General features: G+C 37.6%; 1 protein-coding gene across 1 annotated transcript in view; it reads right to left on the bottom strand.

The window, feature by feature from the left end:
- Positions 1–8,544: 8,544 nt before the first annotated feature.
- Positions 8,545–25,212, bottom strand: part of Mcad (Medium-chain acyl-CoA dehydrogenase) — a 92,503-nt gene continuing 75,835 nt past the window's right edge. Inside the window, exon 11 of the mRNA XM_067148176.2 lies at positions 8,545–9,467. Coding sequence (XP_067004277.2) covers positions 9,321–9,467 — 147 coding nt within the window. The 3' untranslated portion in view covers positions 8,545–9,320. The remainder of the gene's footprint in view (positions 9,468–25,212) is intronic.

The following is a 25,212-nucleotide window of genomic DNA, read 5'->3' on the forward strand; positions in this document are numbered from 1 at the left end:
TCTGTAGCTTATATTTGTGTCCATGAGACAAATCCAAAGAATGTTCTTGTATGTAATATGTTCCTTCATTGGTGGAATTGGAATTCAGGAAGTTCATTACATGTTACTAGATATGTTTACCAATTTCTTCTTACAAGAATTCTGTAAATTCATTTATGTATACACAGGGTAATTCACCTAAAATGCTACACTGAAATAATAACTTCTAATCCATTGACGATATTAATATTCTGTTTTCACATTATTAAATGGTATTAAGGAGCTTGTAAAATATTGTATTATGTTTTCCCATAGGATTATTAGTAATGGAGATATCAACACCAATTTTGTTTTAAAAAAAATGAAATTATGATCATTTCTGCCACTAGAAGGAAATTCAAATTGTTCCAAATTCAGACATGTAATTAATTCATACATCAGACAATTACCTTTTTGAAATATCAATAGTAATTCTACCCTTCGTTCCTGTAGCTCAGAGCGGGCACTAGTCTTGCCGCATCAAACAGGGTTTACTTGCTCAAGGACGTGTTAACATGCAAGATAACTCCTTGTAATTCCAGCCAAAACAACTGGTACTGTAGAGCACAATCATATCTTGCAAGCACAGTGTGACATATCCCTCGGTTTTCAATGCTTTTATTAAAAGTGAACTAAAGATGGGGAAGAGAGGTTTATATTTTTATGAGGAATAAAGTAATACTGTTTTTTACAAATTGAAAATAACACAGCAAACGGAACGGCTCCATAGGAAAACAAATTAATAATGTCTGAGTTAGATGTCATTGGTAATGATCCAAGTGGATTGGGCATGGGAACCGCATTGTCTAATTGTTATTACAATAAGACGAGTTTTAGATTGAAATATGCTGTAGGCAACAAGTTTCTTTTTTTCTTTCAGTATCACACCCTACTACCTAATGCCAACCCCAATAAATTGGGAAAAAGGCCAGGAAAGAACACTATACTTGACTCCAAACAGTATTTGTCTAATGTGTCAACATTTTATATTCACAAACTTTCTTAACATAATAAGAAAAGCTTTGGTTACATTCCTTTGCAACCTACACTAATATTTCATTTATTTTATAAACATAATCCTGCCTTCCCCATCTTTACCTTTCGTAAAAATGTTGCATTGTGTTCACGAGACATGACTGTACTTTATGGGACCAGTAGTGTGGCTGGGTCACAAGAAAACAGCTAGTGCGTTAACACGTCCTTGTGCCAGTGAACCCTCTCTGATAGAGCAAGATTAGTGCCCACTCTTGCTCATTAGAATGGGAAGTTAAATTATTATTGATGTTTAAAAAGTAATTGTCCAATGTATGAATTAATTACATGTCCATATTTATAACAGTTCGAACTTTTCTTCTGGTGGCAGAAGTTACTATAGTTCCATTTAAAATAACGAAGTTGATGCCGATATCTCTGTTATTAACAATCCCATGGAAAAACCTAACCCAATATTTTATGAGCCCTTTAATAATATTTATGACTGTAAAAACAGAATATTGATATCTTAATTAGATTAATTTTTTTTCTGTGGTGAATAAGCCTGTATAACTTAATATAGAATTGTATAGCAGAATAGGTTTTAGAGACTAGAATACAGTTTTTCGTACAGAAATCTGTACATTAATTTATGTACCAGTATCTTATAAAAGGTGATTTTCTTTATGCCTTTCAAAAATATCTAAAAACTACTACATTAGTTATATATGACCAAGAACTTAAGTGATAGAAATAATCAATCTGTAATTTATTAACCAATTGAGTAATTTGAATTCCTGTATATAAGGGTCATTCATATTTAATCCCATTAATACTCAGACTTTACAAACTTCAGCATTATTGATTTCAGAACATAAGTTACCAGTACTGCAGTAAGAGAGACCAGTGTTTAGAAAGTTAACAGCTTAGTGCAAATTCTTTATTAGTGTGTAGAAAGGATGATATAATAATTAAGTTGTTAACCATGAATATTACAAAATGCTTTAAACATTTGGAACTTGTATTTCCTTTTATTTACACACAGTCTGGACAAGAAACAACAGCATTTAGTTACATTTCTACAATTAGTTAGTACTGGTGTAGCATGAGTCATAGCACAGGATACTGAGAGTTGGAGAAGAAAATGGGATAGAAAGCAGCTGATTATATTCCATCATGTCAAAGGTAAATTCTGTAGACAAATATCAGACTTGGTTAATATAAGCAGAAGTACTGTTTTTGACAATGTTCAGAATTTGTTGAACAAGATAGGACTGAATCAGTACCCAGGAAAGATCAGCCAGAAAAACTACATGTCTGAGAAAGCAACTGAAGCATCATTCCTAAAGTGAAATAAAATCCAATGAACATTTAATTTTCATGACCATATTACTTTATTGCAAGGCTATTGACTAATAGGTGGTGTGCACCAAGTACAGGTCATAGTATAAAACTAAACTACACAACCAACATATTCCAAGAAACGTGAAATGTGTTAGTCGGAATATAATTATATTTGGGTGCAGGCCAGCCTTTAATAATTGGAAGATCTGTTTATGTACAAGGTTAAATTAAGAAATCAGTCTTCTACGATTATCAGAAAATACCTTAACAACACTAAAAACTGTTGAATCTGGGTATCATTTAAATCTTTCAAGATAAAAGATCCAAAACATAAAGCTTACAAGTCAAAGAATGGCTACTTTAACACAGAGCAGAATTTTCTAAATACTGAACTTAGGAGACCAGAGGAACAGTACTAAATGGAAATTACTTAAGTTACAGACTGCTGTGGTCCCTGCAGATAGTTTGTTCAATCAGGGGTGGGAATAAGAATATTGAATTGACCTGGCTGCTACACGGGATTGCTAGTCTCAGCAGAATATATTTGTGATGGGACCACAGCAGTCCCTATCCTTACCTGGTAACATTTCCTTTTCTGTTTCAACTATTTTCTTGGAATGCTCAAACATTTTTACAATCACAATAGCACTAAGACCACCGTCTAAATTTCATGTCAGGCCACGATGGTCCACAGGGGTCATTGAGTAAACACTGAACCTGTTTCCTGCAGACCAGAAGACCACTGCTAAATGGAAATGACTTAAACTACAGACTGCTGTGGTCTCTGTGGAAATTTTGGTACATCTGGGGTGGAAATAAGAATATTGCTACTACATAGGATTGCTGGTCCCAGCAGAACATATTTTTATGGGACCACGGCGGTCTCTCATATTAGATAACATTTTCTTTATAATTTCCTTTGGCATTTCAACTATTTTCTTGGAAGCTGAATATTTTTACAATCACAATCAATAATAATACCTGCCACGCATAGAAATGCTGCCCTACAACAATGATCACATAAAAGTGTGTGATTGCATATGACATAAAGGGACAAGAATAATCTTGCCAGTCGTTGAAGCACGATTGACACAAAAATATCTAAATGAAAGTATTTCTTATAAATATGAGGGAAATTTACCCAGAATGCTGGTTGCATCAGAACATATTTATGATAGGACCACTGCAGTCCCTAGAGACCGCCAAGAATAATGTCAGAAAAACATATTTTAAATTTAATTTATGCATATTTATATTTTACCCCACAGTTCTGTACATTTAAGAAGAGATTAACACCAAAATATAGCACGATTCAACAGGAATGTTTACAAAAATTTGACTGGTGCTCTACGTGTTAAAACTGTCCTAAAGTAATGCCACCTCCAAGTCCAGACTTATGCATCATTAAAAACTTTCGAATACACTACAGAGTGAAAACAACACTGCATCAGTGAAACGGAATTAGAAAAGATGCTATGTGGATTGTCAGTGAAAATTATCGCCAGTATACAAGGAAACATGTTCCCACTGTACCAAAACTTTTACAAGAGGTCGTTGATATTAAAGGTTTTATTACAAGGTTTTGACTGTAATATTTTAATTGTGGAAATTCCAGATTGGGAACAAAATAATTGTCTGAAATGTGTGAGATTAATTACCTGCAAATTGTTTGATATTAATGAAAGTTACAAGCATATTCTCACATTCCTCTCCACCAACCTTATACATTTAAAATCCTACCCTACTAGTTAGCAATTTGCAATTTTAAAAAATACTTCTCAGTTCCCTAAAATAAATTACTTATGGAGTAGAAATTAAATTTAGTGTGAAAAAAAAAAGTAGTTTTGAACCCATATTTCCAAGAGCAACAAAAAACCTTTTAAGAAGATGATTTAATCCTTAACAATACAATTAGAAGTGGGTATTCATGTAAGTTAGTAATACAACTTGGGTATATTCATCAGTTCATATGCTTTGTAGATACATCTCATTTATTGTAACTCTCGAATTCTGAATTTTTGTGTAATGGTGCAAGTTAATTCTCCATGTATTTCTACAATTTGTATTCATATATCATAAAAATTTAACTGCCCAACATTAGTCTATTTGTATTCATGAGACAACTTAAAGAGATGTACAAGTTTTCCAGGTCTGGAGGTTGTGGTCCGGAAGAGATGTGGTTTTCTAACGTTTCTAACTTTTGGAGACGGCCAAAAGCAGTCTCGGTGAAACATTGCGATACCACACTGACCATGGCCTATAAGCCTGGAAAACTTGTACATAGAATTGGAAGCCAGCATCTTAAATTTATACATTGCTTTGTACTCATCAAATCAAAATACTAGATATACTCTGAGTTGGTAAAGTACTCTAAAGAAAGCTCTTAATTTAGGCTGTTCCAGTTTGAATGCTATCCGGTGAGCAGTGGAGTACTTGTGCCTCTCAGGAGTCTGCCTGCAGAATGCAATACAGTTTGGCACTGGGACAAGCTGTCGTATTGGCTCCTGGATACTGGCAAAGACTGGTGATGGGGAATACCATTGAAAGGGGTTGCTATGATTGAGAAATTGGGAGTGTAGGAGATATTCAACAGACAAGTTCTAGATACAGAATATAATATATTTACTGGGGAACAGAATGCAAATGGTTTGGAAACAAGTGCTGATATATCAGAAGTCGATGTATTTGCTGATGTGATGTGCAGAGCACTCTTCATTGTTGGATGTCTGAGCACTGATCTGTCTTTGCTTTTTGTTCTATTCATGACTGAGAAAAGTTGCTCGCAACAGTATGTGGGTCAAAACATACACATAACCTGTTGCTGCATTCTTGTGCAGCCCAGGAAAGGTTTCTTGGTGTAAAAATACCATTGTGACAGATCCAGAGTGTTATAATATCTGTCTTTCAGTAAGGTACAATTCTGTAAGTCTATAATATTTCCAACTGCACTGATGGCGGGAAGTCATCGGGGTAACTGAGAAAGGAGTGCTGAACAGTATCATTTCTTTTTACAAAACATTGAGCTCTTGGAATGTGGTTTGGAAAGTCTGGAGAAGCTGAATGATGATCTTCAGATAATCGTCCAAAGAGGTCTCCTTAGAAAGCAAGTTTAAAGAGACAAGACGATTGAAGAATATTAAATCTCCATTTCAAATTTGCCATCAAAACAAATGGAGCTTTTCTGTGTACACTCTGAGTTTATAATGCGTACATCTTGCCCTCGCAGTGACTTATCCAGGTAGCATCAGCAAGAAACGCAAAGTCTGATACCTATTTTTGATCCAAAAGACACTGCTCTGCTTGTCTTTTCATTTGCAGGATAAAAGAGATTTCTTCGCAAATGGCAAAAGCACGTTGAGAAGTTTCCCCCAACACAGCCAGTGAACATTTCTGTGGTAGGGTATATCACTGTAAGCTGCTTTCAGATCTTGTAAAAGCTCTCTGAACTGACAATGATTAACACCGTGACGCCGGACAAAATTAACACACGTCACTAACAGATACCAGTTCCACTGTTGCAGCATAAAGTGCCTCTTGGTGAATGAAACAGTGAATACTCACCACATCCTTCCCAACTTAGCATTTAACTTTATTTTTTAACCAAGACCATTGCCAGACCATTTGTGGTGCGCCATTTGAAGCCATCGAATGGAGCTTTCCCATAGCAAGTTCATATTGTCCACGCATTCACAAACCGCCTCAAATATATGATTCACAATTAAGTGTTTATTTTCCACCTAGTCGATACAATGATTGCTTAAGGCAATTTTTAATGGTCAAAAGTGGTACATGTTTCGTATATTATCAACATCTTCAGCCACATAACACTGTTTAGATAAAAAATGTATAAAATTGACAAAGTAATGCTTTAGAGGAAGTGTCCTTAAGTGTCCTTAAAATGTTAATTTTAAGGACACTTCCTCTAAAGCATTACTTTGTCAATTTTATACATTTTTTTCTAAACAGTGTTATGTGGCTGAAGATGTTGATAATATACGAAACATGTACCACTTTTGACCATTAAAAATTGCCTTAAGCAATCATTGTATCGACTAGGTGGAAAATAAACACTTAATTGTGAATCTATTGAAGTGCGATACGGACCATGAAGCTGATTTTATGTAATCAAATATATGAGTCGTATGCACGAACAAATGTCTATGTTACATTTTCGTGTTATTTGAGATATTCACGGAACAAACATCTATGATGTGTCCTGGATCTGCATTTGCAGGTAGTTTGAGCATATCTCAACAGATGCCTATAGTATTCCGGAAATTGTGAAGAGAAATGCACTTGAAAAATAATGGAACAAAAGTCTATGTTACATCGATTCCCGCGCGAGCGCTCGACAATGTCAGCAATTGAATGCAATGTAATGAACACACAGACCAGAGATTGTTCTGGTTTGTTCAGTCTTATATTACCGAGTTTATTTAGTTATTCATCGATACCATAGTCATGCAATCAGACGATAGTAGTAGTGATCGTAATATACTGTTGTCCCCAAGCAGTGTACACAAGTTGACGAAAAACAGATGCAGACGGAAAAGTGACCCCAGTGAGTGGAAAGATGTTGTATGCACCAAATCATTATAATTAGGCTAAAACTTTCAAATAACACTTATTATCCTCTGTATGCATACATTATGTGCGAATGAGTGAGCACGTGCACTTCTAACCTGTTGGTTTACGGAACAAAAGTCTATGTTACATTCTCTCACGTAGCAATGTCCCGCGGTCAACAATCATCTCCATTGCCATTTTTCTCAATATATAGGGAATGTAACATAGACATTTGTTCACGCATACGACTCATATCTTGACCTGTAGCAGTGTAATCCAGCGGTACGACATCTAAGAGTTCCTTCGTAACTTGCCGTTTCCTGCTGATACTGCGGACGTATGCGACTCTGACCATTAGTCTACTGTATTCATATTTTCATCAAGTGCGAGTGAAAAAGCCACAAAATTTTAAATTTTTTCCTTTGAGCTGTCTTTCTGAATTCCCTCCCATGCCGCGAATGCGACGAGATACTATCTGTTTTGAGACAGACTGCTTCAAATTTCCGCATTTCTCCTGGGGTTAACATTCCGCAACACCGAGCATAAACAATTTCACAATAGACTCTACCAAGAACAATTTCCCTTTCATCGCAATGATGTGAGTGACTTTGTAAGTTGCACGAATTGCTGTCTCACTGGCATTTTCTTTGATATCATTCACCTGGAAAAGAAAATGCAAGTATGTTTTGCTGGTAATCTGTAATGGTTTATGTCAAACCTGCAGCGATATTTTCTTGCTGTATGTTGCCTTTCAGTCTAGCCATGAGCTCTTCCCATGCTTCACATTCTATCTGTTCATACAGAGCTGAATGAAGTGTTGTATAATGATGCATTCCATTCCATTTCCTTGTTGGATTCAGCACCTTTCGACATACTGCAAGAGTCCATCCTTTTTAGTAAAATCCTTCCTGAAAAATAGTCAATACCTTGCTCAATATTAAAAATGACAACCTCAAGACTAGCACAAAGGACCAGGACGTGTGCTATGACCTTCAACCAGTGACATATTGGCTATCATGCTCCCCCTCCAACCGCGCTCTGAGCACTGTTGCTGAGTAAGTACGAGTACTCTCAATAAAATAAAATAAAATACATAAAATATATAAAATATTATAAAAAATAAAATAAAATAAAAAAATAAAATAAATAAAATAAATAAAATAAAATATAATATAATATAAAATAAAATAATAAAGTAAAATAAAATAAAATAAAGTAAAATAAAATAAAATAAAGTAAAATGAAATAAAATAAAATAAAATAAAATAAAATAAAATAAAATAGGCAGCCTGGAGATGCTATACAAAGAATTTAAATAAAATAAATAACACCTCAAGCATGGCTACAGGAAGCAGCAATTGACAGTACTAGTAGGTTCTTTATTTAACGATTTAGATGTAAGGGACATGGAAGTAGTAGACCACAGTTCAAACTGCAAATAGAAGATTGTCGAGATGGTTTAATTTGTTAACAGATCTGCAGACTGAACTTTGAAAGGTATTACAGTATCTAGAGAAAATGCTTGTCTATATGTATGCAGTTTTTGACATCAGGAAGGAACAGTGGCCCAGGACAGAAGTCCATTTATAACACAATTTGAATCTTCTCCAAATCAGTAAAACCGTAATTAATTAAAAGATGAGATTTTAACATAAAAATATATTTTCCAAACATCTGTATAATACATCACTTACATTCTGCAAATAATAAACAATGGATATTCACAATTGGAGAAAACACTGAACAATTATATTTATTAGGCAAGTAAAAACATCTTATCTCTTTACGCGCTACCCTTCCCAATGCAAAACAATTTCAAAGGAGCATTTCATTGCTTGAAAAGCTAGAGGTCCATTAATAATTTTAGTAAACATTTTGTGGTTCTATAAAAGTACAAAATATACTGTACTCGACAGTAATACACTCTGTAAGATGGTATATTGAGGAAGAATGATGTATTCATATACTGGAAGTAGAAAGTGAACACACTGCTGTTAGCTTTTAACCTAGCAATCTTAAAACAAACTTTCAAAAATACAAAATCGGCTGAATTTCAAACATGAAGGTTATGGATCATAACCTGAAAATAGTCCAGGAGAGTACTTCACTGCTGACAAGTTCATTACTTGAGAAGTTCTGGGCAATCTACAGCAACATTTATATACTGTTTTGTTTCAGGCTTAAAGACAGATGGTAATTGCAGATAATCCTTTTCTCTAATATCCCGATCTTGATCATATATTTCAGAAGAATTATACTGGATTAGTATAAATGATGGCAAACCAATATAACTAATACAAATGAGATGAAAAAAAAAAATCTTGCAGTACTGATACATCACAAGATGAAACTTCACAGCATATTTGAATTAATGATGTTCACATGTAATCTTTCCAGGAGCGCATGGAAACAAAAAATTACTACTTCTGGTTAGCTTGATCAATAAGCGCCCTAGAAATAATAAGTCGCTGGATTTCGGCAGTACCTTCATATATCTGGTAGATTTTTGCATCTCGCATTAATTTTTCAACTGGGTATTCAGTGTTGAAACCATTGCCACCAAAGATCTATAGGGAAAAAAAGAAAAACATAATTATAAACTAACCTCGAACATAGGAATACTTGAACAATGGAAATAATTTTCTGAGCACAGATAAGTAAGAAATGTAAACCACAGAAAGATTATGTAACAAAATATTCAACAAAGGACACTAAAACAATTTTCTTTCTGTTTTTCTTTTTTTAATGATAAAAAAATTGTTAGTAAGTTCTACACACATTACTATAATAGAATAAAATATCAGACTAATTATATTGCCCTACTTTTTGTGCAGTTCACACTCTTACCAACGAATTCAAGGAAGCAGAGGGAGGAATAGATAAACAGCAGCATAATTAAATACGCACCAATAGATAAAACTCAACTAGAAATGGTGAAATACAGTGCAGACGTTGGGGTAAAATGGCTACACAGAGGAATAGAGCTAGCATGGGATTTTGTAGGGATAGGGCAAATGGTTACTTTCCAGGATCATGTTCCTGTATATCCGTTACACTGTAGTATAAGGGTCAAGTACAGTATTAGGATATAAAAGTAACATAAAACAAGTTGCAGGTCTGTTTTTATGAGGAACAGTAGTTAATACTTGCTGGTTCTTGTAGCTCCTAACCACACCTTACCAAGTACATAAAAAGTAGTACTCTTATGTCCATCTCGGTTTCTTCAATCCAACTGTCACTTTCACCAGATTGTCACTCCTATTCTTAAATATTCCAAGAAATTTTTGTGATGACCTTTTTACATATAAAGATAAAAATTTCATGATGTTCCGTATTGAACTGTATCACAATTAAATTGAAATAACAAATAACGTGGTTCAACCTATTCAATACAAATAAATAAGAAACGTAGAGTTACATTTCTATTTAATTATAAGCGGAAGCGGTACCGGTTTCGACCCCTATCTGGGTCATCATCAGCCGAATAAAATGTAAAAACAATGCATAGGTAAATAAGAAATTAAAGAATGAGTCTTTCACAAAAACTGCCTTCAACACCCCTACGTCTAAAAAAGATTTAAATAATGAATTGAACACTATCCGTACTATCGCTAAATTTAATGGCTTTAACAACTCTTTCATAAACCGTATCATCATCAAATTCAAACACCGTCCTAAAACTAGATTATCAACAGACAAAGCCAAACCCACTGCGTTTTCCACTTTTACTTTCACTCAAGATGCTTATAATGTAATAACTGCAGCTCCTCATACATCGGAAAAACTGGTCGCAACTTTAACATCAGATACTCCGACCATAACAAAGCCATCAGATACAACAGATTCTCTGCTATAGGACAACACATACAAGACTCCAAGCATAATTTCACCAATATTGAAAAAGACATAAAAATACTTGAAATCATTAACAAAGGCCCCTCCTAAACACTACTGAAAATGGTTTTATTCACCTTGACCAATACTTCAACCCTAATTTCAATTTAAACAACATTTCTGAAAAACCCAATATCCTATTTGACTTCTTCTTCTCAACAATTCTAAATTTCAAAACCCAAATTCTATTTTCCATGCCTTACAAAGTTCCCACCCACGTTTTCTACCTCCAATAACCCACCCTAAACTATCTCTCCTTTATTTCCCTATCTTATTCTTTCCCATCCTCTTAACTTCCAATCCTTTTAATCTTCTCTTATCTACTAATCCTCTTCCTTTATTAACTTATTCTATCTTTTCTTTTCACCTCTCCTCTCAAAAAAAAAAAAAAAAAAAAAAAATAGATATATATATATACTACTTTCCGAATTGAACTGTATATACTACAGTGCCACCTGCATTTTGGGTCTTTACATTCAAATTTAAACTCTTGCCTTGTGCTGCCTTGAACTACCTCAATTACGACCTGAATTTTTATCTTCAAGAAGTAGCGCACTGTGCATATACGTTTTTCATTTGTTTCCGGTATTGCGCTTTTTACCATTTTTCTTTTCACAATTCTTTTTTACGTCAACTGTTCTAAAGAATCTACAAGATCCTAGTTACGTACTTCAATTATATTAAACTCAGTTAAGAAGTTCCCGCATAAGAAGTTTTCCCGCCTAAGAAGTGTGATATTCTTGGTCCCTTGATCAGTTGCATTAAGATATATGTATATTTTTCCTGTTTAAAGTGTTCTGTTGTAAATATATTTCCCGGTTAAACAGTTCATATTTTAGAGCCCCTTGGGATAGAACACGTCCGCTCAAAGCAGCCCATGGTTAGAACCCTCCAGTCTCTGCGCAAGTTGCACCCTGTGTTAGACCATTCGCACGCTCACGGTGTGTCTCTGGTGTCACGGAACCTGTGCACTGTGCGGGCTTGCCAAGGCCATACGACATCACGCTATGACAACACGGACACCAGATGCTCACTCTCACCTTGTGGAATCGAATCGAACCCATCAGTCGAAATTTCCACTCCACCGTTCCATCTAGCGGAATAGAATTGAACAGGATTCTACGTGGGAAACATAAAGCACGCAATGGATGGTTTGATAAAACTTTAATGCAGTAATTTGCGGGCCGCGACAGGGTGAAGTCATTAATCGAGGTGGCCTAAACATAATTAAAAACCGTAAAGAACCAGTTTGGTCAATGGCATTAGGATGGAGAAGGCAACGGGAAACCACTGCATTAAAGATCCTGAGAGATATTCCAATAAATTCACATGGCATGGCAGCAACGTCGAGATCAGTGTTGGCCGTGTGAATCGTCTACCTCCGTTTGGAGACATCATCTTAAGAAGAAGAAAGTGTATTTGTCCACAACATTACTGTTAATCTACCACAAAATTGAATATTCTAACCTGTTTGATTTTTCATTCCCTTGCTTATTTCCTTCCAGGAATTCTCTCTTATGTTGTTGTTGCAATAATACTTATGGGTCTTGTCGTAGAGGAAATTATGTTTTTGAACTAAACTGAGAAGATTTTCCGTGTCCATTATTAGTGAGGTGAACAAAAACAACTTCCCGACTCTATGCAGGAAACAGCCGACTTGCCAGCAGCCAGCTGATACACATGCCGCCAAACAGCCGGCCGAAATATCCCGATTATCTACGAAGTTGAATGAATGTTGATAGCCAACTGGGTGTTGGTGGGTGGCACACAGACGCATTGCAATACCACGTGTTGGCATAAAATTGAAAGTTATTTTTAATTTTACCTTTATACGAGCTAAACATTGTATTATCGTGTCACTCGTAATTATTACATCGCATTATTAGAACGTAGCACAAGGATGAGGAGACATGAAATAAAATTCTCGCGGGGAAAAAAACTGTTTACGTTTAGATGTGCTAGCATTGCTACTGTGCCTTTATCACTCCCACGTAATATCCCAGATACTTTTCCATGCACTCATTTCTGCAACTTCGAACCTGTGTTTCTTTTATTCATTACATACAGCATGAAGAGGATTGAAGCGGGAAAATAAACTCAATACTGGCTTGGCCATGCGGTACTTGCGAAACAGCCAGACAGCCGTTGCCGTGACAACCAGTAGGAATGCAGGGGCGATTTAGGCCTAGGTTCTAAGAATCTCTAAGAATAAGTTGCCAGATTTCCTATTTGCTGCCGTTATCCTTGAAGCAGGTGTTGGGGGTGTGAGCAAGATAGAAAGCACATGCTAACAAACTATGGTACACGTCTTGCCTTTGCGTCTTGTAAGCCTAAGCTACAGATTGCCAAGCATAGTGTAGCGTCGTAATTAGTATGAATAGGAGTCGGTGAAGTTAGTTGTACTTGTAATATCAACGTACAAACGTTTTAAGTGAAAATGAGCGGAATTCAGAAGAAAGAGATCAAGCGAAAGGCACTAACAATAAAAGACAAAGTGGAGATTATAAGGAAAGTGGAGTCATCTACACTTTCCCGTGTTGCTTTGGCAAAGGAGCTGGGGATGCCGCCGTCTACTTTGAAAGGCATTATAGCAAGGAAAGAAGAGATCTTTGCTTCTGCAGGGAATACTTCAGCAAATTGCAAGGAAGTTAAACCTGAAAAGTACGATGAAATAGAACAAGCTCTGCTAACATGGTTTAAACAGCAGTGAAGTTTAAACATACCTTTCAGTGGGTCTATTGTGAAGGAGAAGGCCGAAAAATTGGATGCAAATTAAGGGTATCTTTTACCGCGTCGAACGGGTGGCCGGACTGCTTTAAAAATCAAGCCAGCATCGTTTACAAAACAATTTGTGGCGAAGCAGAGAGTGTAAGTGCTGAGGAAAGGGAAGCGTGGAAGGAAATGGTTCTGCCTTCTAAAATAAGCAAACCTTGCAACGTTTTTAATCTCGATGAATTCGCGCTTTTTTACCTGCTTATTCCGGATATGTCTCTAGTTTTGAAGGGAGAATCTTGCCATGGGGTAAAATTAAGTAAAGTGAGAGTTATGGTATTGGTTGGTGCTAATATGGAAGGAACTGAGAAACTACCTCAACTGATGAAGTCTAGGAAGCCACGTGGTTTAAAAATGTCAGTAATTTACCGTGCAAGTACACCAGGAACAAGTCAACTTGGATGACAAGTTCCCTGTTTGAAGAGTATATGCAGGCATTAGATGCAAAAATAGGGAGCCAGAACAGGAAGATTGTGGTGTTTATAGACCACTGCCCGTGCTCATCCCAAGGAATGGCCCCATTTAAGGAACATCAAGGTAGAATTTTTTCGACTGAATACTACATCGGTACTACAGCCCATGGACCAAAGAATCGATAAGGTATTGAAGCAGAGGTACCGAAAATCAGTTGTGCGCCATATGCTGCTATGCATGGAAGCAGACAAACCTATCCACAAACCTTCTCTTTTGGACACAATGCATTTCAATGCCTCATCATGGGATTCAGTGGAGCCTGTAATAATAGCAAATTGCTTCAAGAAAACAGGCTTCGGTGGTGGTACCAACAGCATTGTTATGGAAGTTGGTGATGAACAGCCTGGGCGCTGGAAAACTATACAGGAGAAGATGGAGATTACCAGTAGTTTCAACTACTTCACTGCCATTGATGATATGGTAATTACTTGCGAGGAGCAGGTCGTCGATCAGATCTGCAACGAAATTCAGGCAGGAGATGAGGAGATTGACGAAGATGATGTTGAGGAAGAGAATCCCCCAGACCATCTTGCAGTGAGGCAAGCATCTGCCTTGAAAAACTGAGGTGGTTTATGGAACGTTCAGCCAGTGTGCCTCAGAACACATAAAGGCAATGTGGGAAATGGAGAGATTTATACTTCAAGAAAGCAGTAAAAACCTGAAACAGTCAACCCTGTACAATTTCTTTTCCAAGTAGGAGCCTAGATTTTGTGTTTGAAAATGTATTTAATGTCTAATCCAGTACAGAATTTACATTATGTACAGTTCCCATTTACCGTTTTAATGTTCTTAGTATTTCTTCTTATCTCTTGTGCAAGGTTTTATATAACATGTTCCCTTCTCTTATCAAATATATTATTTTATAATATGGTATGTTCAATTATTTTACTTTATCTCTAAAAATATTGTCATGATAATCTAATTTTTATATTGTGGCTTTCTGTTAGCAGCTCTTCTATATCGGCCTATTTCGCTATTGTTCACAAACAAGGAAATCTGTTGGCTGTGTATTTCACAGTACAGAATAAGTTTTTGGACATTACCCCTTTTAAGAAGTTTCCTGCTTAATAAGTTTTTTTTTTTTTTGGGGTCCCTTGAAAAACTTCTTAACAGAGTTTCACTGCACAAATTTTTGCAACTGAAACAATTACGGACTGGATCATCAAGCTATTCACCGAGTTCCGTCGGCATTTGAAAGCACAGTGCCGGACATTGATTGTGTTGCACTGATCTTCAGGAGCTAGCAATTCGCTTCAATTAAGAGACTTGTCTTCAATTTCTACACTATTTTGGACTTCATATTCATTAAATTATGTTGTGACTTCGCGCCTGACCTCTTCTCGTAAACATTTGGAGACAGTGCCGAACTTTGCATGTGTTGTGCCATTCAGAAGATCGCGCCTTAATTCATATAAGTGACTGACCTTCTACTTCTTCTAGTTTTCACAATTTAAAATCGCACAGTGCCAATCCCCATCATCTTATTTTGCCTCTTCAACAGTTTTTGTGAAAGACTCATTCTTTAATTTCTTATTTACATATGCATTGTTTTTGGATTTTATTCAGCTGATGATGACCCAGATTGGGGCTGAAACCAGTAGCGCTTCCGCTTATAATTAAATAGAAATGTAACTCTACATTTCTTATTTATTTGTATTGAATAGGTTGAACTACGTTATTTGTTATTTTAATTTAATTGTGACCTTTTTACAGTTTACAGTTTGAAACCTTCATTTATAAAATATGCAGTGACATCTCTCTGCATTCCTGGGTGTCCAAGGAACTGTAGTTAAATAGACACTGGAACCCAACCTTTTATAATACATTGACGAATGAGTGTCAAAGACTGTTCATGTGTTGCCAGAATGAGAGATGAGGAAATAGTCCTCCTATGAGACAAAACATAAGCGGGGTTTAATCCAGTATTTTTCTGCTTTTTTTTTAACACAGTGCACCGACAGAGACGGATCTTATGGTGATCATGGGATAGGACATGACTAGAAAGGAAGCGATCGCAGCCTTAACACCTGCTCCTACTGAAAACTCCAGAGCTTACCTTGAAGAGAGTCGTAAAAGAAGCTCACCGAGCCATTTTTTAAATTTAAAGATGAAATCATATGAATAAAGTGATGTCTCAGTCTTCTGTAAGGAAGTATGGGAACAACATACTTATTTCAGATAATGTTTTCTGATAGTTTGTTAGCTCAACAGATCCAGATACACAAGGATAAAATTTCTTATTTAATTACTTTAGGACTTTTGCTTATTCTCATCATAGGTAATAAATTTCATATTAATCTGCATTGAAGAGCAATAGTGTAAAACAAAAGCTAAAGGGTTCCACCTATTCAATACCGTTTGTTGTAACCTTAAAAAAAAGTTTCATATATTTCTTGAAACTAGTTTTGGTCTTACTAGAGACCATCATCCGTCAAAATCAAAGTAAAGGCAAGACATGAATTGTCTCTACTGTATTTGACTGCACCTCACAGAAGACCAGGTGAAACACTAAAATATCAGCACTAGAGGAATCTTCTAGAACTCAGGTGAAACAAGTGTGAACACAATGATGTTGATGGGAAAGAGTTGAGATGTTCATTCGTTTCCGATATGGATCATTGAAGAAGCACTTTTAAGTTGTGCGAAAGAGACAAATGACTTGGTACTTAGTTTCTGCGATCAGCACGAAGTCTGTGTCTACTAGGTAATTAACATCAGTATTCTTAAGTTCTGCCACATCTGCTGATATACAATAAAGTTTCTGGATGATATGAATAGTCTCAATTTTTTACTACGGAACATAATTCAAAATTCAATGGATGGCAACTTCAATGGATGGTCAAATGTCAACTTTAAAAGGTACGTGATTTGCAAACATCCCTACCTGGTGAAGGCAATGACAAGAGCTGTTCAACCGTCGTACTTATTCGCTTGTGTGCGTGGAGCATTGAAAACTGCTTGTAAGAGTAAGGGCATGAAAGATTTTCCTTCAAGGAGAGGAGCCTTCTAAAAAATTACTGGATGTACAAAGTTTTCTCTCAGATTTTGTTCCATAAGGTGGATTGGTAGTATTTAGATCATGAACAGAGCTACTGAACTAGAGGGGAGAAAGAAGGGGAAGGTCAGATTAGTCTTGCAGATAAGCCCCTGGAAGAAGTGGAAACGTTTACATACCTGGGGAGTGAATTAATGGAGAATGCTCGACTGGATGCGGAGATTAGTAAAAGGATTCAAGCTGGAAGTTGTTTCTATCATAGTGTAAGAAACATGTTATGGGACAAAGATGTGCCAACGGAAGCAAAGGATACTATGTACAAGATGTATTACATACCCATAACAACTTACGGAGCAGAAACTTGGACAATGACAAAGAAGGATGAGAGTCGAATATAGGCAGCCGAAATGAAGTTCTTGAGGAGTATGATACAGAAGAGTAGACGAGACAAAATAAGGAATGAGAAAATCCGGGAAGAAATTGGAGTGGAAAAAAATGAATGATAGAATAGAGAAGAGCCGACTAAGATGGTTTGGGCACATAAAGCGAATGAGCGACGAAAGAATGCCAAAAAAGGTGATGGAAATGCAAATCCAAGGAAGGAGAGGCCGTGGACGACCATGACTGAGATGGAAGGATACCATCCAACGCAGCATTATAGAAAGAAACCTGGACTGGGACACAGTGTTGGAGGAGGAGTGGTGGAAAGACCGAAGAAAGTGGAGAGGAACCATATTTGCCCCTACCCGGCTACAGCTGGATAAAGGGAAATGATGATGATGATGATGATGATGATGATGATGAAGGCTATGGTACAGATGAAGAGAAGAGCTCTCTTGAATTTCATGATTTTTGAACATCATTACACCCCAATTTTTATGTTGTACAGTTTAAGTTTGCTACATAGCAATAAATGTTTTTAATACATAATTAATGAGCATTTTTATACTATTTTGTAATGTACCAGATCATTTAGTTTGTTCATATAGTTGCCAAGTAAGATAACAATAGGTAGGGACCTAAAAAATTAGCATCTATTTGTTTCAAAATTAGCATCTGTTTTTCCAAAATTAGCCTCTATTTACAAAGTTAAAATAATCGCATGGTATTAATTTTAATGATTCCAAGTTTATGAAGTGCAATTATTGTCCTTGGTTCACACACAATACAAATCCATTGCTCAAGCGAAAGCATTGTCAGTACTTCGGCATTGCTTTTTTTCAAATTGCACCATCTGTCTAACCACTGTGTTGTAATGAGACAACGCATGCTTGCTATCTACATTGTTCGTTGGGGTCCACAACAACTCAAGACAGTATTTAGCAAATATGCTGAACTCTGTCTGAACTGCAGTTAATGCAAGCATGACATCACATTTTTCACTTTCTTTCATCTGGGTTTAAATTGCATGTTTCAGAGAACAGTAACCAGGCCAGATATAGTTTCGTGAGAGATATGTTACTCCAAACAATTTCTCAAGCTCATCTTATTTATCAGTGTTATTCCAAATTATATTTTTTGGATACAAAGCTTGAGAAATTGACCACAAAAATGCTTATGGTTGGGGTCTTTAGCTTTCAATGTGACTAGCTTGCACTGTGAAGAATGAGTAGCTTTGACAAATGTGTCTCGACATGCAGCCTGCTCTAGAGGAGTGAGCTTAATCAAAGCATTATTAGTTGCCGCAGAAAAATTCCCCTCACAAATGAAGGTAAAACTGGCGTCAAGGTTATGCAGTTTGGGGTAAAGGAGATGAGAGGTAGGATACAGAGACCCTTCAAGTTCAGTAAGGAGGTCAACCAATCCAGCTGCATGATCTGTGACAAAAACCATGTGGGAGTGAAGCCTATTCACTTCTCGGTCACTCAGATCAGTCAGGTACGTAATACCAAAGTTGTTGATGTCTTTCATGTCAGACATCTTGAAAAATGTGACATCAGTAAAGTAAGCACTCAAATAGAAGACAGCCTGAAACCAGCTGTTCCATCCGGTTATGACAGGTGCAGGAAAAAGCATTGCTTCCTTTTAAGCACCATACTTTGATGTTAAGAATTGTAAATAATTATATTTTCGCTTTCTTGTGTTCAAAAATGCAGACTTTATCATCGCAACCACATGATTTAAATCCGTCATAACTGCCACCCAACTATTGCCAACCAAACTGATCTTATGTGCCCAGCACTGTACAAGCATTAAATGATCCCCTATGACCACACTTAATGTTTCATAACACCGGGTCGTGTACGGGGCACTGTCACAAACAAATACTTTAACTGCACCATATGGTACACTATAACTGCGCAGAGCTTCTAAAACAGCACAAGAGCAGTTTGTAGCATTTGCTGCATCAAGACAGTTCACAGAAACAACGTGCAGCTCTCTTTTCGATCCGGCTGCGACTTGGAATATGACAATACCAATATAAATGGTCCGTTATTGGACATTATAAACCCTCCAGCTAACTCATTCCTGGTTGCCAGCGTTTCGCCCCCGTGTGCTAGGCTGGGCTCACCAGTTGGTTAGCTGGAGGGTTTATAATGTCCAATAACGGACCATTTATATTGGTATTATAAATTTACTCATTCGGAACAAATATTACAGATTCCCTATGGGAATCAACTTCTGTATCATCTGATGGCCAAGCAGGCATCAATTTTTAGTAGTGAGACAGAGTGTCTCGTAGTGCATTGGCACTGCCGGTGGCTACAATTAGCCTACGCAGTGGCCTCCACGGTATGCACTAGCCATGCGTCTTGGTGGGTGTGCTGGGTGCCAACTGGTGAGCCCAGCCTAGCACACGAGGGCGAAACGCTGGCAACCAGGAATGAGTTAGCTGGAGGGTTTATAATGTCCAATAACGGACCATTTATATTGGTATTATAAATTTACTCATTCGGAACAAATATTACAGATTCCCCATGGGCATCAACTTCTGTATCATTGGAATATGACGATAAAAACACAACGGCACATTCTACCTGTAGTTTTATTACAGAATATGTTGATGTTCTTCCCCACTACAGCCTCTGCTGTTTTTTTTCTGGTGGTCAGATGCAACTTCTAGAAAGAAATAGAGACCTCAAATTATGACAAAATAATTTAAAATTACTGGATCAATTGGGTACGAGTAAAATTGTTTGATATGGAAATCTCACTGAAATTCGGTATCCTTCAATTTTGTGCGTGGTTTTAATGTCGTAATACCTAAACCGTACCCGATCAATGAAACCGGAACTTACCCGGTAAATATACTTCTCACACATGGCAGCTCTTTGTTTGAAAACTCCGTAATCCAGGCTCTTAGCTCTTTGCTTTCCAGTTTTTCCAGAGGTATATTTGCTTTGGCAAATACTTCAACTGTGCATTTCGAGAAGTTATCTCTGCAAATTTTTGTCGTTTACAACTATATAATAATTTATTAAGGTATGCTCGAAAGGGCATTAACTACAAACCAAAAATACTTTTAACACTCATGGAGACCTGATTCAGAGTACAATAACAAAATCATAATAAAATTGAAATGATCTCCCGAACAGGGATTAGTTTTCACTGCTGTAATCAGGCAAAGATTTTGTCCTCATCTGACATACTGTTATATGATACAGGGTACATTTCTGTCCGCATAATTCACACACACACACCCTTCGTTCGGCAAATGAAAAAGCTTATTCTCACAAATCTTATAATGAAATCCATGAATGGCCAGTCTCGTAACGGTATGTCTTTGCTCCTGTTTCCTACCGGGCGAGTTGGCCGTGCGCATAGAGGCGCGCGGCTGCGAGCTTGCATCCGGGAGATCGTGGGTTCGAGCCCCACTGTCGGCAGCCCTGAAGATGGTTTTCCGTGGTTTCCCATTTTCACACCAGGCAAATGCTGGGGCTGTACCTTAATTAAGGCCATGGCCGCTTCCTTCCAACTCCTAGGCCTTTCCCATCCCATCGTCGCCATAAGACCTATCTGTGTCGGTGCGACGTAAAGCAACTAGCAAAAAAAAAAAAGAGCTCCTGTTTCGGCTTTGTCCAGTTGCGGTCGATCATCGCTGATGTTCCATAAAAATCAATATCTATCTCTGTTCTCTTCATCCTCCTACGTTCCAGTAATTTGTTGGATGCCTCAGTAGAAGGCAGACGTAGTCTTAGATCCTCCATTAAAAAAGTTTCCTTGGCAAGCAGGTAAACAAGTCTAGATGGTGCATATTTTCCCACCCAAAGGGCATGTTCTAGGAAACGAGCTTTCACCCCATAACCTAAACCAAAGAGGATAGAATAGAATAGAGATGAAACTCAATGATAAATTTCGGTACCAAGCCACTCAGCGCTAGTAGTTTCAGTCTCTCATCAGAGATAGCGCCACAGTGTGCATTTTGTGCACTATCTTACTGCTATTATCAACAGATAGCGCAGAGAAGCGACATCCGGCGCAGTGACGCACATCCGGGTACGCTTACAGCTCCTCCCCCCTCCTTCACCCCCCCACTTTCAAGCCGGCGATAATAATGCAGTTCTACTACTTCCATGCCCAATACATTGTAATTCATATATTTTTATTTCCAAGTACATACTATGTTGTAAATAACGATCTGATACCCCTAGTTCGTATGGCATACTATGTTACCGAGAACAACCACACACCTCAAAGCAGCTTTAACTTCAAAAGAATGATTGACACATTAACACTAAGCTGATATTATAACAAATAAGAAATCCCTTCGAAAGCAGGACAGCAGAGCACACCATATGCAAGAGAATGGGGTATCACATCAATATCCAAGTACCACATGAAAATAAAATAACAGAATTAAATGCACTAAGATAGGAAATAGAGGATTTCAGGAGGACTGGCAAAGATATATTTCAAATAAACAAGCACAAGGAACAAAGATTTACAGCACAAGCACATGAGCGCTTGGAATTCAAACAACACAAATACTGCAGCATCATCGGAACTATCAATTAAAATCAATGTATGTTGGAACAAGGTTAATCGACTGGGTAAAGTCAAATTCGATGCAATCCAGCAATATTATCTCCACAATGCTTGACGTCATATGACTAATTTGTTAGAAGGGCCCACTGATTGAGGTTAGACTTGAAATACTTGACTTTGAGACAAACTGCCTTTAACTCATTGCGGACCGTGGACGGCATAAGACGTTTAAGCTTGCTCCTATGCTGCGGGCCGTGGACGGCGTAAGACGTTTAATGTTCCGCGCGAAGCAATGCTGTTTATATTCGTCATCTATGCATTCTTACACCTTAGCCAGCATTACTGGTTGTAGCAGGAAGTTGGTTGACCTTTTTGAGATAACCGTCGCGCTGAGTGGGCTTATGTTTATCTTAGCTGTTTTAGCGGGAATATCTCAGCACTTCCTCGCGCGTCAAGACGGTACTTGAGATTTCAATGCAGTGCATGTCGTTCTTACCGAGTGTAGTATAATGGCTTATAAAACAAAGTTTCTTACGGAAGAAAAAGGATTATGTATTGTTCACAATGATTATTCTGGTGCTGAACTTATTCCTGAAATAGACTCAGAGAGTGAAAGTGAGAGTGACGAGAAAATTCCGATTCCCGAATCCGATAGGCCTATAGAGAAAAGTGAAGTGCCAGATACATATCATCCTAGTTATTGTCCACCCGTTCCACCATTTACAGAGAATTCAGGTATAAACGTTCAAATAAAATATAAGCAGGATATTTTGAGTTACGTGAGTATTTTCATGAATGACGAATTTTATCAGTATGTGTGTGAGCAGACCAATCTATACGCGAGTCAAGTGATAAGTGCGGCGCCGCGGCCTTTCACAAAGATTTCGATCATGCAATTGTGGAAACCGATTAGTCCAAAATCCTGATATAAAAATGTACTGGACCAAAGACCCTGTTTTTCATACTCCGATATTTTCTGATACAATGTTCCGAATACTCTTCCTTCATATTCTTTCATTTCTTCACTTCGGTGACAGTAATCATTATGCCGAAAATACAGATAGGCTGTATAAAATTAGACGTATTTTGAAACCTGTGACAGCAGATATCACACCCTAAATATTTACTAGTGGTAAGCACAAAGTATCATTTTTCTAACATTTCTAGTTTAGGAGTAATCGTAAATTGTATTAAGTGACGCAAGTCAAGAGGGCCAGGCGTCAAAATGGCCGGTCCAGGCATTCAAGTGTCCCGCTCAGAAGCTGGTACTGAACGTGTTAATTATTAACATCGCTCATTTCATGCTTACTTGCGTGGCATCTACAGAACCTGTATATAACTATTTACACGTTATGAATGACCTCCAGTGCCATCTAAAAGGAGAGACTAAAACTACCTGAAGCTAGCTACAGATTGGAACCATAAGCCCCATTAGACTTTCACCCCCCTGACCTAAATGCTTGCTCGACTGGACGGTTCAAGGTTTGCTAGGCCTAGGGAGTCTCATGTCCCGCCATTTCTGGCCCACAGCTTTCTCTGCCTTACACCTTTATTTTTTGGAGTGTCAAAGACTACTTCTATTTTTTCCCTTCCAATTAGTGTCAACAGAGGATGGTTGCCTAGTTTTACTTCCTTTAGAACAATAATCATTACCACCAGAGAAGGAAGAGCCCATGGCCTTAATTACGGTCCAGTCCAGGGCTGCCGAGTGTGCGGTTCTAACCCTGAATTCAAGCTTAAAGCCACACGACCGGTACCGTGTCATCAACTCACCGCATAGAGAGAGAATGGTTGCCCAGTTATACTTCCTCTCAAAACAACAATTGCCATCACTAGTCACTTGAAAAACCACAGGTGTTAAGGGACAGCAGAGTGTAGAAATGTTGTCCCAATGAGCAGTTCTCTAGATATGAAGTTGTGCTTCCTCTTAAAACAATAATCACCACCACCACATCCTGCTGTTCTGTAAACCCTTCAAACAATTCAATTTTCATAGGAGTCTTCTGACTCTTCTCCTGGCTTCCTTACGGTTCTCGGTCATCCACAACATGTGCTCTCGGTCCTTTGTCGTTTTCCTTGTTGCAGATGACTGCAAGATATTTAGGGTGATCAGGAATCTATGAGATTCCGCTCTTCTACAGTCTCCCACTCAACATCCTCTCGAACTGGTGCCGTATTTGGAAACTTATCCCCAATCCAGAAAATCGCAGCCACTTGACCATAGCCCTATGTAAATCTCTTCTTTTGACATCACATTACCTATGCAACAAGCCCATCGCCGTAGTTACACAACAGAAGGACTTAAGCGTGATATTCGATCCCAAACTACAATTAAAAAACACACACAAATATATACAGTTACGGCTAGGAAATGACTACGCATTTTTTACCATTTCAAAGAAATCTCTGATCTCAACTTTCTTCCTCATGATTATTCAATTTCTCTTGAACTACTGCTCTCTGACTTGGACAACAGCCTCTCCCTCCAATATTAATCAGATGGACAGAGCAGTGTTATTCTTTGCTGCAGTTGTAAGAACAGAAACACCAAGCTTAGAAATCTGTCTACGCAGCAGACCTGTTTCCTCCACAGAATTGGGCATTACCGCTCTGAATATGTTCGCTCTCTTCTCTCTCTGCGTTCATTCCTGCTCCACCAGAGTCAAAAGACTTCCATATTCCCCACACTCGGCACACAATACTCTAATGATCCTTTCTAATCAGTTTCCCAACTCATTTAATAACATTAATGGGACAAGAACTTGATATATCATGTAAAAGTATATTCCAGAGGAGTGTAAATAATATCTCAAGAAAAACTTGGTGTGAAGTGGTTAGATCAGCATCTTTTGTCCATGTCTGTGTATTTGTCACCTTCCTGGAGAACCCTCTCTACTAAAAACATCCTTATATTTTGTCCCTTTCTCCCAATTTATTGTGGTTGGCTCTCAATAAGGATTTTGCCCAGTTTTAAGGCTGGATTCCCCCTGTGGGTGGGGGCAGTAGAATAACACCCACGATGTTCCCTGCCTGTTGTAAGAGGAGAATAAAAGGAGCCCCGGAGGCTCTTAACCTTTTCTGGTCCAACATCGAGGTGACCTCAACATCATGGCTTATTGTAACTGGTCCAACGTCGAGGTCACCTCGACATTATGTTTCGTTCTATTTAAGAAGTTATTTATTGAAGTTCTTTGACCTGATTGAGGTCGATCAAGATTCCTGAAGTTTCTACAGCAAATTTTTGTGCACAA

This window comes from Anabrus simplex, chromosome 5 (assembly GCF_040414725.1).
Source record: "Anabrus simplex isolate iqAnaSimp1 chromosome 5, ASM4041472v1, whole genome shotgun sequence".
Taxonomy (NCBI): domain Eukaryota; kingdom Metazoa; phylum Arthropoda; class Insecta; order Orthoptera; family Tettigoniidae; genus Anabrus; species Anabrus simplex.